At 39.1% G+C, this 16666-nt stretch overlaps 1 protein-coding gene across 3 annotated transcripts in view; it reads right to left on the bottom strand.

Annotated features, from left to right (window-relative positions):
* Positions 1-466: 466 nt before the first annotated feature.
* KCND2 (potassium voltage-gated channel subfamily D member 2) overlaps positions 467-16666 on the bottom strand; it is a 289376-nt gene continuing 273176 nt past the window's right edge. For all 3 annotated transcript variants that reach the window (XM_057412152.1, XM_057412151.1, XM_057412150.1), the window contains 4 exons: positions 12180-12278; positions 10539-10634; positions 6309-6556; positions 467-3646 (listed from right to left, as the gene is read on the bottom strand). In XM_057412152.1, the coding sequence (XP_057268135.1) occupies positions 3469-3646; positions 6309-6556; positions 10539-10634; positions 12180-12278 (621 nt within the window). In that variant the 3' untranslated portion in view covers positions 467-3468. The remainder of the gene's footprint in view (positions 3647-6308; positions 6557-10538; positions 10635-12179; positions 12279-16666) is intronic.

Below are 16666 nucleotides of genomic sequence, written 5' to 3'. Positions count from 1 at the left end.
CTGTGCTCTGCTCTGCAAAAACCCTTTCTAGGCAGTCAGCGTGTTTCATTGCGAGTATATCCCACACCTCAAAATGTAAAGTGTGCATTTTCAGTTTGTCTCCTGTGGCTGTTTTGTGGAAGCACAGTCATTCGCCTTAAAAATGCTCTGGGATGCTTCGCAGTCAGGTATTCTACCTTCCCTCCTCCCCAGTGCAGTTAGCTCCTGGCAAAGGTGGCTGTCATGCCTGCCAGTGCCATGGCATGCACAGCTGCTAGATGAGCATTATCTGCTCTAGCAGTCACTCTTTGTAAGTGGTCTATCCTATGGTCTTGCCTGCTCTTACGGTGCAAAAGGATCCTAATCTCATCTGTGCACTAATATTTTATCAAGGGAAGTTGGTATCAGGTTTGAGGAGGCTCTGTAGCCTTTGTTAGAGAAGGAAAAAGGTTCCATGAATAAGTTATTGCAAAACCGAGTCGACCCATTCAAGCATGCAGATGTTTTATTTAAATACTCCTCAAATGCCTATTTATTCAGCATAACATGTATTATGCTGCCTTCTGAAATACGATATATGACTGTCAAACAAAATTGTCAAAACAACAACCTCGGTTTCTTTGTATGATACACAGAAATAATTACATTTCATGTACAGTACAGATGCATTTTACACAGTCATCAACAGTCATTCATTACTAAAACAGCATTTAAATCACCTAAAACACCAAAAGAATGTGTATTTCCCAAATTCAGAATTGATTAATGATTTTGCATGTGAAATGGAATTAGGCGACGGGACTGGAATTCTGCAAAATTATACTAAATTATTCCTTAAGCTGCATTTAAAAGATGAAAGTACAAGTTGCTTCAGGGGTGTCACTGTTATGCAAGTGTATTGCTGTAGTGCATTCCTTTTAGTCCATATGAAAAGGAGAATGAAGATGTTTTAGAAGATGATGGAGTCAGTAGGTTTCCTGGGTTGTGTGTAGTTTGTCCTGAAGTGGATTTAGTAACTGCCTTTTTGCATTATTTACCTGCTGTAACTAGTCAAGACATACCATGTGGCATAAAGAAGTTGTTGCAGATTGATAGTATCAAGGCAGCTTTTGTAACAGTAGCTGGTGGGGATGAAACAGTTTTTGTATGAGTAACCATGGGTAGAAGTAGGATGCAAGTAAAAACTCTGGGTCCATTCTGCCTCTCCTTTAAACCCCATTAAAACTATGTAACCCACCAGTTTCTGCAGGTATATTGCAACTTTTCAGCAGCTTGAAAGAGAGGAGAGCAATGTCAGGTAATCGATCGACTTCAGCAGTTCCTCAGAAGGTGCTCCTCTGGGACAGAGAGGCAGAGGACAGCCTCTGCTTCTGCCCACTGTTAAGGTCTGAAAGAAATATAGAAGCTCAGATTACAGTAAATTATCCTGATTTGAGGAAAAATTGGGAAATTAAGTGCAAATTAACCAAGCTTCTATATAAGTAAATGATCAGGGAATAATGCATGACATTGTACTTTTTTAACTGTCATTTAATTCTAGTATGTGATGTTGTATTTTGGTGTATATACTGTAGCATGATAGTCCATCATCTACTCTTCGATCTCAGCTGTCAAGTAAAGAGAAAGATCAGTACTTGTGTGCAGTAAAAAGTGTATCATCAGCAAGTTTCAGGTTTTAGTGCGTACTTAATGTAAATTTTCAGGTTGGTAAAATGCTAGCAAACACTACACTATTCAAACTATTAAGTAACTGTGGTAATCATTTATTGTAATGGCATCTAATGCACTGAGATTTTTGATTTATATGCATATTTTATTTTGCAGACATGCATTTTTTTCTGATCCAGTGTTTTTGATGTATATATGTATGTATTGATATGCACATATTCCATGTATATTTGATGTATATAATGTATGGTATGTCATTAATATAGGAAGCATTGTGGTACATTTAATGCACTCTCATGAAAAAAAAAGATACTTTTTTATCAGAAAGGTTTCTGGTAACATCAATGTCTTTTAAAAATGAAGCCAAAAAGCCTTAACTAGTAAAGCCTTCATATTAGCTATTAGGCCTGCCCATGTAGGCAAATCCAATTGCAATAAATCATATTTTTATAGCTTTGGGGCCCAATCCATTATTCTGTCAGTGTTCTTAGGTAATTAAATATCTTCACACAGTATAAATTCTTGAATAAGTTTTAGGATGCAAGTTTACAGATAATGACAAAAAGAATTTAGCCGTCATTTTACTGAATGTCTTCCAGCATAGCTAATGCTCTGGATGCTGTAGAATGTCAGCAAGGAAGGTTTGGAGATAAGTGTTAGCTGATCCCGAAAACACCTTTATAGTAATTTTAATCCAGATATGATTGATCCTGTAACAGTACACTGGGACGAGAGGTTTGTTCTGAAAATACAGAAGAAGACAAGATGTCTATGGACAAAAGGACTGTATGGATTCATCAGTAGCCTTGAAATCCTAAACAGTATGGCATCATTGGAGTGTGTGACAAACTGTTACAGAAATAGAGGACAGTGGACAAAAAGAACAATGACTGAATAGCTCGTTTGTGGTGCACGGTTTGGCTGTAAGATTATTTAAATGTTTGCCATTAAAAGTTTATCGTGTAGCTGAAGTTGTGTAAAATACCTTAAATAAAAAAAGGAATCCTGATTCCTGATACAACAGGTGTACAATGACTTATTGCGGTTGTAACAGTACCTAGGAAGCAAGATAAAACAATAATAAATATTGAACTAACTGAACACCTTTAGTTCACTAATGAGTGTTTGAATAAGAAATGCTGCATTTTTTCAAAGGGAAGTTATTTGTACAACTACCATGGGACATCAACAATCAGCTTGTTGTAAGTGCTCGGAAATGCCCCTTTCTACAGTAATATTTTATCATGCCTAATCTGAAAAACAACAAAAGTAACTGAAGATCACAGCTCCAAATAATTTCAGCATGCATTATGGTTGCAGTTCTTTCAGTCAGTACAAACATATTTCATATGAGCATTTTTTCTTTCATTTTTTGATAGTTCCTCATCAAGTTTGTGGTTTATTAACAGGAAAAAAAGAAGACACTTTATCAAAATGTTTCTCATTGTTTTGCATTCGGCAGGAACACAGGTTTGTTTCTATTTTTGTTTTGTGGTTTTTCTTTTTCTTTTTTTTTTTTTTCTAAAAAGAGCTCTCACTATAAGAAGAAGCATCAATGGGGGCATTTCATTGTGCTCATATAGTAAGTCAGGATGGTCACAGGAGATTCCACTGCGCCTTTGTTCGGACAATGGATAAGAAACTCCTTTTGGTTCACACGCTATGACACTGAAACCCACAGAGTGTTGTGTTTCTCCCACACCTCTTGCTTTGCAGCTGTTGGCGCACACGTCAAGGGGCATTGTCTTTGTCAGCTCTCATTCCTCACTGCTTGAGCTCAGCTTGCAAGTGGTCTTTATGCTAGTTTAGAAATAACTCCTTTTATAAAGCAGATACTCTGACAATGTTTCCTCCCGAGTACTCAGGAGACTCTGGCCTATCATCTCCTTCAGGTGTGGTGACTGGAGGTGTCGGGATGCTAATTATTGCTGTAGTGACGTAAGGCTGCTCACAGTTTAGTTTAACGCACTCTTCCACTTTGGCATTTAAGCTGGAACGGCTGGAGGAAGAAACAAAAATCCATGAAGAAAGAGTCTATGTTACTGCAAACCTCTTGTGCCCATTCCACTCCCTTAGCATGTCCGTCTCCTTCCTGCCCTGTTAGAGAGCTCAGATGTACAAAGCGACACCATCGCACCCCCCTGTCCCCAGCAGCAACTGGTCCAGGGCTGTGTCCATGGACAGGCCCCCTTTCTCCCTTCGTTTACCATTTCAGCACATCTAAAAGTTTCTCAGCCCATCACCTAAGTTTTTTCTGAACAGGGGAAGTATCTGAGCAAACTTTGCATAGCCAAGTGACTAGCTATGCAGAAAATTGGAGAGACATCAATTTGATGGATGGACCACTCGGTGGATAAAGAACTGGCTGGATGGCCACACACAAAGAGTTCTGGTCAATGGTTCAATGTCCAGCTGGAGACCAATAACGAGTGGTATCCATCAGGGATCAGTGTTGGGACCAGGCTTGATCAACATCTTTGTTGCTGACATGGACAGTGGGATTGAGTGCGCCCTCAGCAAGTTTTTGCCGATGACACCAAGCTGTGTGGTTCAGTTGATACGCTGGAGGGAAGGAATGCCATCCAGAGGGACCTTGACACACTTGTGAGGTGGGCTGATGCCAACCTCATGAAGTTTAACCATGCCAAGTGCAAGGTCCTCCACCTGGGTCGGAGCAATCCCAGGCACAGCTACAGGTTGGGCAGAGAAGAGATTCAGAGCAGCCCTGAGGAGAAGGACTTGGGGGTGTTGGTCGATGAGAAAATGAACATGAGCCAGCTTCAGTGTGCTCTCACAGCCCAGAAAGCCAACTGTATCTTGGGCTGCATCAAAAGGAGCATGCCCAGCAGGTCGAAGGAGGTGATCCTGCCCCTCTACTCTGCTCTCGTGAGACCTCACTTGGAGTATTGTGTGCAGTTCTGGTGTCCTCAACATAAAAAGGACATGGAACTGTTGGAACAAGTCCAGAGGAGGCCATGAGGATGATCAGGGGACTGGAGCACCTCCCGTATGAAGATAGGCTGAGAAAGTTGGGGCTGTTCAGCCTGGAGAAGAGAAGGCTGCATGGAGACCTCATAGCAGCCTTCCAGTATCTGAAGGGGGCTTACAAGGATGCTGGGGAGGGACTCTTCTTCAGGGACTGTGGTGATAGGACAAGGGGTAACAGGTTAAAACTTAAACAGGGGAAGTTTAGGTTGGATATAAGGAAGAAGTTCTTTATTGTAAGGGTGGTGAGGCACTGGAATGGGTTGCCCAGGGAGGTTGTGAATGCTCCATCCCAGGCAGTGTTCAAGGCCAGGTTGGACTGAGCCTTGGGTGGCATGGTTTAGTGTGAGGTGTCCCTGCCCATGGGAGGGGGGTTGGAACTAGATGATCTTAAGGTCCTTTTCAACCCTAACTATTCTATGATTCTATGAAAAGGGGGACCAGTGTCCTACAGACTCCTCCATGCCATGCATATTTAAGAACGTTTTGTATGTTCTGTATCCTCAATAATAAGGCACAGTGATATATGTGCTAATTAAGGTTGATTTAATATGTTCTTGGTGCTTCTGCAGTACCTCAGCATCATAAGGACCTTTTAAAAGTGACTGGTTCAAGGTGAGAATGGCATTTTGTGCTTTTGTTTTTAGCTTGTATTTTAGCACAAAGCTGGTGCTTTGTGTTTTTACATATGATGTTACCGGAAGTATGGTGCAGACAGTGCTCTAGCAGAGAAAGGATGGATCCAGGCAGAATATTTCCTGAAAAGCTAAAACCGATTGTAGCTTTGTACTGGCCAGGAGGTCTCATTGCGTAACAGCTGAAAAACATCAGTAGCTGCAAGCTGCTGGGTTGATCATGAAAGTGAAGCCAAACTTAGTAACTATACAAAGCAAGCTATCAAATGTAACTTTAGACAATTTCTATGGTAACTAGTGCTGAAAACTCTCCTTCTTTAAATGGTAGCTTGTTTGAGTTCAACAGAAAACACTTTTGGGTCTCCTGAGACCATTGCTGTGTTTTCAGAGGTGGTGTTTGGATGTATCTGAAAACCAAACACTTTATTTGTGAGAGTACAGAGACATTCAGTAAATTACAAACACTTCACCTGCACCTTCCTCACTTTTGTAATAACTCCTTAAAGTAGGAAATAGATTTTTCTTCTTTCTTTTTTTTTTTAAATTTTTATTTAGAAAATTCTTTTTTATGACTGTTATGACTCTGGAAATCAGTTTTATTTCTCTCCTCTGTGGAAATGTGAGGAAGTCTCATTTGTCCTTTGCTTCTGAACCAAAGCAGTAGAAATAGCAGGAACAGACCTTTCTTTCTCTTCCCACTTGCTCACCTTGTATATCTGAATCACACATTTTTCTATTTTAATTTTTTTCTATGGCATATAATATTTGATGCTCTATTTCATTTGAGGTAACTGGTTGTTATTTGCTGCAAATAGTATGTGATAGTTTGTGGGGAGGGCAGAAATGGATATAGAAACACTATTCTGTTATCTTGGACTAACCTTGCAGCAAACTGAGTGCAGGATGTTTCAGTCCTGGTATCCATTTTTGGATAAGTATTTGACTTTCACCTTTAGTCTCACATCCTGACTATGGAGGCCACATCACCTCTATATCCCTTCTCTCACAAAGGAAGGGGCTTCAGCCCTCTGTGTGAAGTACCTGTTAGACAGAGGCGTCCTCTCCACACATCTGATCTGGATGGTGCTGAGCTCTTGTACACTGCCTGGGCGGCTGCCACTGATGTTGGTGTTTGGGATGTGGTAAGTCTTTTTATGTCTTCGTGAGCAGCAAGTGCTGGTAACACCTTGCTGAGATGAGAGAGAGGGGCTGTGGCTTGGGGGTCTGTTGACTGTAGAAACTTCCATACAGCTCTCTTCATAGACTTGCTCATCCACGAACTCATGGTTCTAGCGCAGAGGAATCCAACCAAGGGACAAAGAACACACAGGAAGATAATTACAGTGAACATATTAATCACGATTGTTTAAAGACTTAAATTGACAAAACTGAATAAATTGGGAAGTTAGACAGCTTATTCTTGATTATAGTATTTAGCCCACATTAGCCTGGGATGAATACCAATACAAATGTAAACGCTGGAACAAAACTCTCAGAGCCCTAAGTAAGAAAATGTTAATCCAAATTACTTTGTAAAATATAATGTGATCATAATGTGGCTTGCATTATAAATATCTGTATAATCTATGAAATACCAAAAAATAGAGGATTATGTTTATTAATAAAAATGCAAGTGGTGCTCATGTACATGCTCTAAATGTCATTTGGACGTAAATAAGATTTATTATATTGAACTATAATACAATAAAATCCATAAATATTGTCCAAATGAGTTTATAAAGCTTCCTTTTGAATTACATGTTAAAAATCAGGATATGAAAGTGTGGTTTGAGGTATGCATCTATGTAAAAGAAAAATATTCATGAAACAGAAGTTTTGATTAAAGGAGATGAGATGGTTATTTAAAAGCATCCAAAAGTTCCTAATTACAGGAGATGGATGTATTGAAAGCAGTTTAGAAGCCTGAACATTTAGTTAAATGAAGTACTTCATACGATCTTTGCTTAATCTCAGCATAGACAGTTGTTTTATAGGGTTGTCATAGAGCTGAATTCAAATTCATGCAAAGGGCTGGTTTATATTGGCGCAGTAAGTGATTATGGAGCGTTTCACACACAGCCATGATTTCCACATTTTCTTTGTGTGCAAAAGAGCGTGAAATGGTGGTGCTGCTTATAGTGGGGGGAGAAAGGGGGAATTTTTACAGTCATTTTAAAGTAGCAGCCCAAACTAAGTAGAGGTTAAGATATGTTCATGTGCAGTGTGGGAAAGACTCCTTTTAAAAAAAAAACCAGAAATCTTTCCATTTTCTGCTGGAATCGGTCCGCATATCCTGGGAATGGATTGGGAGTGATTTAGGGAGCATGGTCTGGATTGTTGTACACTCAGTCTCACTCACTCTCATTTGTTAGCTTGCTGCATTTTTGTTTTCCCCTGAAGGATGATGCACTAATTGGAAAGGTGCTGATGTTTTTGGGGGAGAATTACAGTACAGTGCTGATGTAAAATATGTGAACAAAATAAATCGAGTAACAACTGTGGCCAAGTGTTTGCAAGAAATGGAAATACCTTTATAGGCATATTATTGTTATTTCCAGTTCTGTTCTTCACTCAGTTTGTGTGGAAGTGAGTGGTGTTGAAGAATGCCAGTTTCAAGTGACATGGAAAGAAAGAACTTGCTTGAATATTGATTTCTGTAAGGTATATGCCAGTCACAATCAAGTTTTTGAATGTGATTGCACAGTGGACATAAAATTCAGAGAGAAAAATTACCTAATCACTTGCTTTAGATTACGTTCAGTGGCTTCCAGTATGTTTGCCAAGAACTCTGTTAGTTTTCTGATTAAAAGTAATTTCGTGCTTCCTAAAACTTTTATGGAACAACCAACAAGAATTCAATTTGTAGGGTCCATTAAAGAGGTTTATTGAGTGAACTTTTAATAGAGATTGGAAACTTTTTGAAACGATATAATGGCTCAAGTTAATAGATTTGGTTCTACTTATTAATTAACTGTTCTTTAATTAGCTAAAAGTATCCTGCAAAATATAACCTCCAGTGCAAGTATTTTCATTATTAATGTAATCTTCACAGAATCCGATAACATTACTCACTCTGCCTTTCTGAAGTGGAAGAGATCTTATTCTATTGACTTTAAAGTGAGGGGAAAGAGAAAATATGCCTTTGCTTAGTGTCATATGCAGTGATGCTTAAGTCATGTGATATTTCAAAGGCTGATGAGAGGTGAAGAATGCATCTCACCCTTGCTGTTATACCATGAACTAGCAACTTGCCAGATTCCACAAGTTGAGAGGCCAAAATCTCAACTTCCCACTTAAATCTTAAGAATGCATGATATGCAGAATACAACTTGGAACCCCTCCAAGTGCCATATTAACTCACTGCTAGTAGCAGGATCCAACAAACAAGGAAAAAAGAAAGTAGACTCTATGAAAATTTAGGAAATAAGATAATACTTGTTTTATAGACTTATTAAAAACCAAAACCACAAAAAAACCCAAAACAACCAAACAAAATAAAACAAAGAAAACAAACCAAGCTTTGTTTAAAAAATAAAGAAGAGAAAGAAAAGGCTTACGCACAGTCCACCATTGTGATTAGAGGAAATGTATTGGCAGCTGAATTCAGTTCCCACCAAATGAATACAATTTTTTTCCCATGATTTCTGTGAGCATTTGACAAGACATGTGGCTGCTACGTTTGTAATGTTCAACTGTGGAATAATTTTTAAGATGGATTGCTAATTTCAGGGTCTAGTACAAAATGTCTCAAAAATGTTCCAGAAGGACCCAGTCTGAATCTCGGCAAAGGAACCACATTTTGCTCTGAATAGGAAGCAAGATGTTTTGTCCTTCAGCACATTATGTAAAATCAATACTCCAAAAGGAAGAATGAAGGAGGCATAAGCACCTGTCAGATGACATATTACTATTAAGTGATGTAAAAACTGGGCCATTTTATTTATAAAGAAATGCTATTGAAAGGAGAATATTAAGTTATATATACATCATATTTTAATTTAGCAATATCTGTTGTGAGAAAACATATTTATTCTTTTTTTCTTCTTGAGAAAGAGTGGAAAGACTTTCAGTGATCTCTACCTAATAGCAGAGGCATTACCAGCTGTTTTAATGAAAATCTAAAAATTAGACTACATAGATAAGACGAAATAGCATAAAGTTCCACTATATATAGAAAACTTCAAGAGAAATCATGTAATTTTTACATGCAACTAAAACTTATAAAACTAGGTGTAAATTTGTAAATGGTAGCTTAATGGATGTTGACCAACTTACCTACAGTACAAGGTAAATTCTACACGGCAATATAACCCCCGCACAAACATAAAAATACAGGGAGACAATTTCAGCATGCTCTATGTGAAATTCCCAAATCTACAAAGATTAAATTCAATACAATATTTATGTTCTCAGTTCCCTAGGAAATTATAAAGAGGAAACAATATAAAATTCAGCATGATCAGAGTTATTGCTGTGACATTATCTACCCAGAAATACACTCTTAGTAAACATGGCACCTATTACTGAATCATAACTCGGCTGTAGTTTACTATCCTTAATGGCTGTCTAATTATCCAGCTATTGAGCAGGGAAATATATAAAGATCACATAATAAGTAGTCCTTTTGATTTATAGGGAGTTTCAAATCCAGATGAGCATATTTGGGCTATTATGAATTACATCAGTGATTTCTACTGGGATCTCAGTGTCTAAACCAGTGTCTAAACCAAAGCCAAAAGGCTTTGAAGCTTTGCACCTGCACCTGGATTAAGCACTTAGAGTTTCGAAACAACTTGCTGGGGGATCCTCTTTTACAGTAACTTTGTCAGGAATCACACTGACATCAGAGGAAACACCCAGCAGCTCTCCCTGAGTCCAGCACTGGCTCAGGTGAAAATTTGGTTTTGTCTGTACTGAGTATTGAATGTATAAGGACTACAAATTGTGTTTTATGAACTCTGCTGCAGAAAAGTGCGAATGATAACATTATGGAATGAATGAAAAACATCCTGAAGGTCACACATACAGCTTGGTCAAACTAATGTCATCTCATGATGTACTGATGGCAGTATCTTTCACACTAGATGAGGTGCTCATACAGGATCTCTCTGTTATTTATATGCAGTGTGCATAACACCTTAAGATAAAATGGCTTTTCTTCCTAGCTAACTACTCTCATATAAAGGCTTATTAATTAGAAGAAATAACTGAAAACATTCAAAACTAGGCTGGTGCTGGAATTCACAGGAAAACACAGATCTATTTTCTTACCGTAGTTTTTTCCAGGCAGTGAAGCAGGTGGTGGTGCTGTGTTTCAAAGGACGAGCCAGATTTGCTAACAAAGGCCTGTTCTTCTTCATTGGAGGACTGTTGATACATAGAACTCCATATTATTCTCATTTGTGAACAAGTGGGCTGTTATCCAAATATTTGATCAGAACTAATCTGGATTGTACACAGTAATATAACTGCAGCTACACTGCATAACCAAAATTTTGCTTATTTTTTTTTTAATCAAAATATTTTCTTTCCTGCCATTGCATTTCCTTTTAAATGTTTCCAACTTAGGTCTTTTATGCATAGATGGAATAACACAATTTACAAATGCAATCAACATGTAAGCTTTGAATATTGGATCAACGCATGCTTAAAATTATCATAAATTTAAATGACAGTAGACCTTTTTTTTTTTTTTCCCCGGGAATGTGCCTCATTTGAAGGAAATTAAACAGAGTTGTCCTCCTGGGATCATTTCATAGCACTAAAGAATTTGTGGTATTGCTGCTTACACAAAAATTCATGTCACTGATCCCAATTTGCTGAGTCTGGAAAACGTATAGCAGATGTTACTGACAGAGAATAAAGAATTAAGTAGAAAGCATTCACTGTTTATTAACTGCTTTCATAATTATTCACTAGAAAGCAAAAAAAATAAATAGGGAATGAAGTGGGATAATAGGGAAGATTACAGTTCGACTTTGGGATATTTGAAATGTGCATGGCAATTGAACTATTTGGTGTCTTTTTAGTTCAAAGATTTGAGTTCTTTCAAGCAGAAAAGGAAATAAGGGCTATGACTGCTCATCTTTAATGCTAGACCGGACGGATGGACAGCCACTTCCTCCTCTTCTGGCTATAGGTTAAAACCCTTGGCATTTTAACACATATCGAACAGAAAGGGCATAGAGGAATGAAAGCCTTCCTGTATGCCCCAGGGAATTGCCTGAATACCAGAAAATGTCAGGGATTAAGAAGCTCTGTGTCTTCAGTCTTTCTCAGCTGGGTACAGCTCCAGGCAGCAGAGGGATTGTCTCCAGCAGCATGGGTTGCTGTGGTTTCCAGTCCCAGCCACTGCCTTGTGTTCAGTCCTGGCTTACTCAGCAGGTGTAAGCAGGGGGTGGAATTTCTTCAGATAAGACTGTATTTCAATGCATTTGGTATAATCACCAAGATTGTCCTTAGAGCAAAATAGGCACTTCCAGGGAATGTTTTCAATCTGAAGCATCTCTCTGTGCAAAAAACAGCCCGGAGCTATCTCTTTTCCTCACTAACAATGAAGCTTGGTTTTGTGGCCCAGGGTCTACCTGTCTAAAGTCAAATGAAATAAATCTAACCTAATTCCTAAGAGGCAAATGCTCTTTACTTTCTTAATGAGGTCTCCTAACTAAAAGTGTGGGTTACATTTGAATCCAGCATGTCTATGTGGCCATTTCCCTCATCTTTTAATACCCCGCCATCTCATAAGCTTCCTTTAACAATAGTAATTGTCCAATTTATCCTTCTTTAATCTACCCCCAAATAGAACATTTCCTAAAAGACCCAAGCTGACTTGCCCTGGTGATAAATAGAATAAGCCACTGCTGGGCTGTCATTAAGCTGTTACTCTGAAGCTGGAGGATATGGGAACATTACCTGCTGCAGCTGGTTACTCAGTAAGCCATTTCGTTTGCTCTGCATGTAGGCATTAGCACTCCCACTCTTTGCAGCACGAATTCGAGCAAGTCTGGCTTTCTGTGTAAACAGACAAAAGGAAGAGTGACACTTGTACTCATATCCATTATTCTGTTTATCTAAAACCAGTAATTGGAATCAGCTGCTTATGAATATCAATATCATAATGACAGAAAGGCTGCATTGCATCTGTCCCCCAGGTGGAGCAAAGCATGAGTGTCTTCCTATTTAGAACGCAAATGACAGAAGGTTTATTGTTTGCATGCATCATCTAATGAGCACAATGATTTTGGAGAAGGTATTGGACAGATCAACATGTAAGGGCCTCCTTTTTTTTGTATTGTTGCAACTATGCCATCCCTTACGCCTTGTGGGTCAGGAACACAGGCATCCATCTCAGTTGCTCCTTCAGGGAAAATTTCTTTAAAGGTGAATATATTGTTCAAAAAACATAATGTTGCAACTTCCGTGAGCTGGTTTCTCAGAACCTTCTGGGTTTTTAGTGTAGCAGAATGCGTTAATGCTTTTTATGCTGTCTCCCAGCTAAGGTCCTAAATGCTTGCTAGATCTTTTAAAAGCCTTTTTGTCTCTTCATGTCTGTTGGTATAATCTGACTTAATACTTGCCATCATTTATCATAATCTGATTTTTCAGACACTGCAGGGATCAAATTGCTGAGAGAGATCTGAGATTTCTCAGGTGAGCTTCATTGCTCATGAAGGTGACTTTCATTCCAAAGTGGAAGGTGTTTCATGAGAGAAGGACACTTAACATCCACTTACTTCTGTACAAAAGCAAGAAACCAACGTTAGGGGGAAACGAGGAAAAGACTCTTTCATCCAGTAATGTGGAAAACAGAGGCTCATATGAGATTTCTAGCGTGGTGTCCTGATTCTGTAATTTTTGTGTCTGGTTACACAGAGAGAGTCTGGGTTTATCTTCATGGTTAAATTTCTGATTCTGAAAGCCAAATGCTGAGCAGCATTTGGAGTTGAATGGCTGCTGAAGCACAGGAAGAGATAAAGTGAAGAACTTAAAAAACTGACTTTGATATATTAATTAGGATTTTCATATCTGATAATTACTCAGTTGATATTTTCAGAAAATAGAGGAAACATCTTCCCCTCTTGCCCCAATTTCTGGGACATTAAACATCACCATGAAATGACTGAGAATCTCTGAATAGGGAAGCAGCCAGGTCACTGCAGCACCAGATCTCTCTAGCATGATTAATAATTAACTGACTATAAGGAATAGCTCAACACCACGCTTCTTTGCACCCACAGCCTCAAACTCACAGATCTTCTCAACAGCAAGCCAAGAATTCATGACAGCTAACAGCAGACATGCTAGAAGCTGGCTGACGTTATATGTAATGTATTTATTAGCTTTTAACTGTTCTGAAAGAAAATAAGATAATGCTGGGCATGTGTGCATCACTGAGCCAAAAATTTCACATGAGAGGCTGTGGCCTGATTTTGTGATATATTGTGTATTTTAGAATAGCACATTGTTTTGTTGCCTTCCTCGGTGCACACAGCCTTTCTAGCAATGCAGTTAATGCATTAATTATGCTAGTGGTAAGGAGGCAAGTGCCCCAATCACCTGCACAGTGCTTCTGCACAGGTCAGTTCCTGCTTTCCCCTTCCTCCTGTTAGCACTGGAAGGACATCTGCAGCCCCACACTCAAACACCCTGAGCAGGCCCCCAGGGGCTGGACTGGAGGGTAAATGTCCAGTCTTTCACTGAGCACCATGACTGACCAGCGGCAGGCAGCCTAGCGTGCTGCAGTGAGCCACCTGGCGTGCGATGCTCCAACCCTCCGGCTCACACAGGCTCCTCGGTGGCACGTCCAGTGCTGAGTCCTCAAGGCTACCAATTAAAAATCTCTTTGAGGGGGTAGAAAATTGGTTCTTTTCAAAATGGAGCTCTTGAGATACACCACCAGTGTGATGGGTGAAGGCAGAAGGAAGAGCTTTACCTATGCCACAGAATATTCATGGGTTGGGATGTGTGCACTGGGTTATGTACATAAATACATTAAAGGTCTTTCTTAGTACTACTGTTTAGCCTTAGGAGCTTGAGACACTTTAGAGATGCCTTTGCAGGGTGCAATATGGAGTCCCATAAATAAGTGATTTCAGGCACAAAAGTTTTCGCTGTGGTACTCTTCAGTGTGCTTTTCATACAGGGAGATTTATTAGACTTAATGAACATGCATTAGTTATGTTTTTCCTTTTAGCATGCATATTCATTTTCTCTTGCAGTGAGGAAGCAATAATTAATTGAAGCACCAATTAATAAAGATATATAAAACATAACAGTTTGTCAGACTATCTTAATATCTCTATGTGCTACAACACATACAATATGAAGGCTGTATTTCCCATGTGAAGTTTTCAAATAGCTTTGCAAATATAAATCTGTTGCATCTCAGAAAGCTTTTGTGAGGTGAATAGTAAGTAATAGTTTACATCTTTCTAGCTGAGATCCATTCATATGGCCTGAATTTACATCACTTACCAAAAAGAAGAAAATAAATTTATTACCAAGACAGGAACCAGATACTGTGGCTTCCATGCTTATACTTCAGCTTACAGAAAATTCTCCTGAAACTGGAGGTGTTTACAAATCTGTTAAAGTGATAAGATTTCTTTTCAGTGCTTCTGCCTGATTTATATCAGAGCCTGTAGCATGAGTAATCTAGTGACTCCTCACATTTCCTATCAGGGAATCAGTAAAAGCTCATGTAGGGAACAGGTTTATAAGGGCTGTGCACTGGGCATTGAATTCCCATGAAGGACACCAAAATGATGCGATGGCATCAGGAAAACTCTGATAACAGAACAACTGTTTTTTTTGTTTAGTCTGCAAACTGCTGTGAGGTTTTCCCTGTTAGCCATTGAATGTGACTCTGATGTTGGTAACACTTATGTCACCCAGGAAAAAAACAATGTAAGTGAAATGCAGTTCTTTTCCACCACAATAATCTTGTCTGAAACATCGTGAAGAAACTGATGATCAGATTTTCTTGTATTTGCATTGAACTTCACTTTTGAATGAATCGGGTTTTTTTCCTAGCTTCAAATTTTAACAGCTTAGAGGTAGGTCCTTGTCTATGGCTGCACTTACAGAAACCTTACAAAGGGAATTCACTGTTATTTAACAACAGCTAGCTCTGTCAGTTTTAGAAATATAAAAATTTAATTTCATAAGCTTTTAATAAGTGCAATGTAGCACTGTAGGGTATTTACAACATTCAGCTTTTAATACTCAAGATGCCCTCAGCTGTCCAGCTGTTTTAAGAGAGAGATTTTATCAGGAACATTTTAAGGTAGGGCTTACTGCAGTACCGTGAATCATTTTTTGCAAGAGCGTGTCTTCATTTTGCTATGCAAGAAGCCTAGGTAGCCTAGGTAATTTAGTACTTAGATAGTTCCTGCTGTCACTCTTCTGCTGCTCTCTAGACTACATAACTATCTTACTATCAAAACTCAAAAATTGCTAATTACTTGCCTTATGATTATTTTTTAATGGTCTTGTAGAATTAAAAGATAAGAATTTGTTCACAGTCATTCTGTATGTACTGTTTTTTGCTGGAACTGAGTTAATTTTCCTCATAGTAGCTGGTATAGAATCAATCATAGAATAACACACGTTGGAAGGAACCTTGAAAGATCATCTGGTCTAACATTCTATGGAAAATGGGGCCTAGATAAGATTATCTAGCACCCCATATAATCACATCTTGAAAACCTTCTGCAAGGGGGACTCTACCACTTCACTGGGGATGTCATTTCAATGAATAATTGTTCTTGTGTCCAGATGAAACCTCTCCTTGCGCAACTCTTACCGGTTGCCCCTTGTCTTCTTCATGTGGCTCCTTGTGAAGATAGAGTCCTCATCCTATTTGTAGTCATCCTTTAAGTAACAGAATGCTCTTTTCTTCAGGGAGAAAAGACCTAGGTCCTTCCATCTTTCCTCATATGTCAAGTTTGCCAGCTCTATGGAACTATGTTTTGGATTTGTGACTAGAACAGTATTGGTAACATGGGGTATTTTAGCTACTGCTGAGCAGTGCGTACAGAGCATCAAGGCCTTTTCTGCTCCTCAGACTGTCCTGCCAAGTAGGCTGAAGGTGCATGAGAAGTTGGGGGGGACATAGCCAGGAAAGCTGACCCCAGCTGAGCAGAGGGATATTCCATACCATATGATGTCATGCTCAGCAATAAAACTGGATGAGGATGGAGCTTGGCAGGGGCTGCCCTTGCTCTGGAACAAGCTGAGCATCAGTTCGTTGGAGGTGAGCAATTGGTGCATTATTTTTTTTTCTTGTCCCTCCTCCCTCCGTTGCTGCCCCCCACACCCTCAGGCCTCATCCATCACCCCCACTTGAAAAAGCTATTAAACTTTCTTTATCCACACCCATGAATTTTTGCACATTTATC

The sequence above is a fragment of the Pezoporus wallicus genome, unplaced genomic scaffold (assembly GCF_028554395.1).
Source record: "Pezoporus wallicus isolate ANWC-B61680 ecotype Strahan unplaced genomic scaffold, APGP_CSIRO_Pwel_v1 contig_3858, whole genome shotgun sequence".
In the NCBI taxonomy this organism is placed as follows: domain Eukaryota; kingdom Metazoa; phylum Chordata; class Aves; order Psittaciformes; family Psittacidae; genus Pezoporus; species Pezoporus wallicus.
This window is presented reverse-complemented; position numbering and strand designations above follow the sequence as displayed.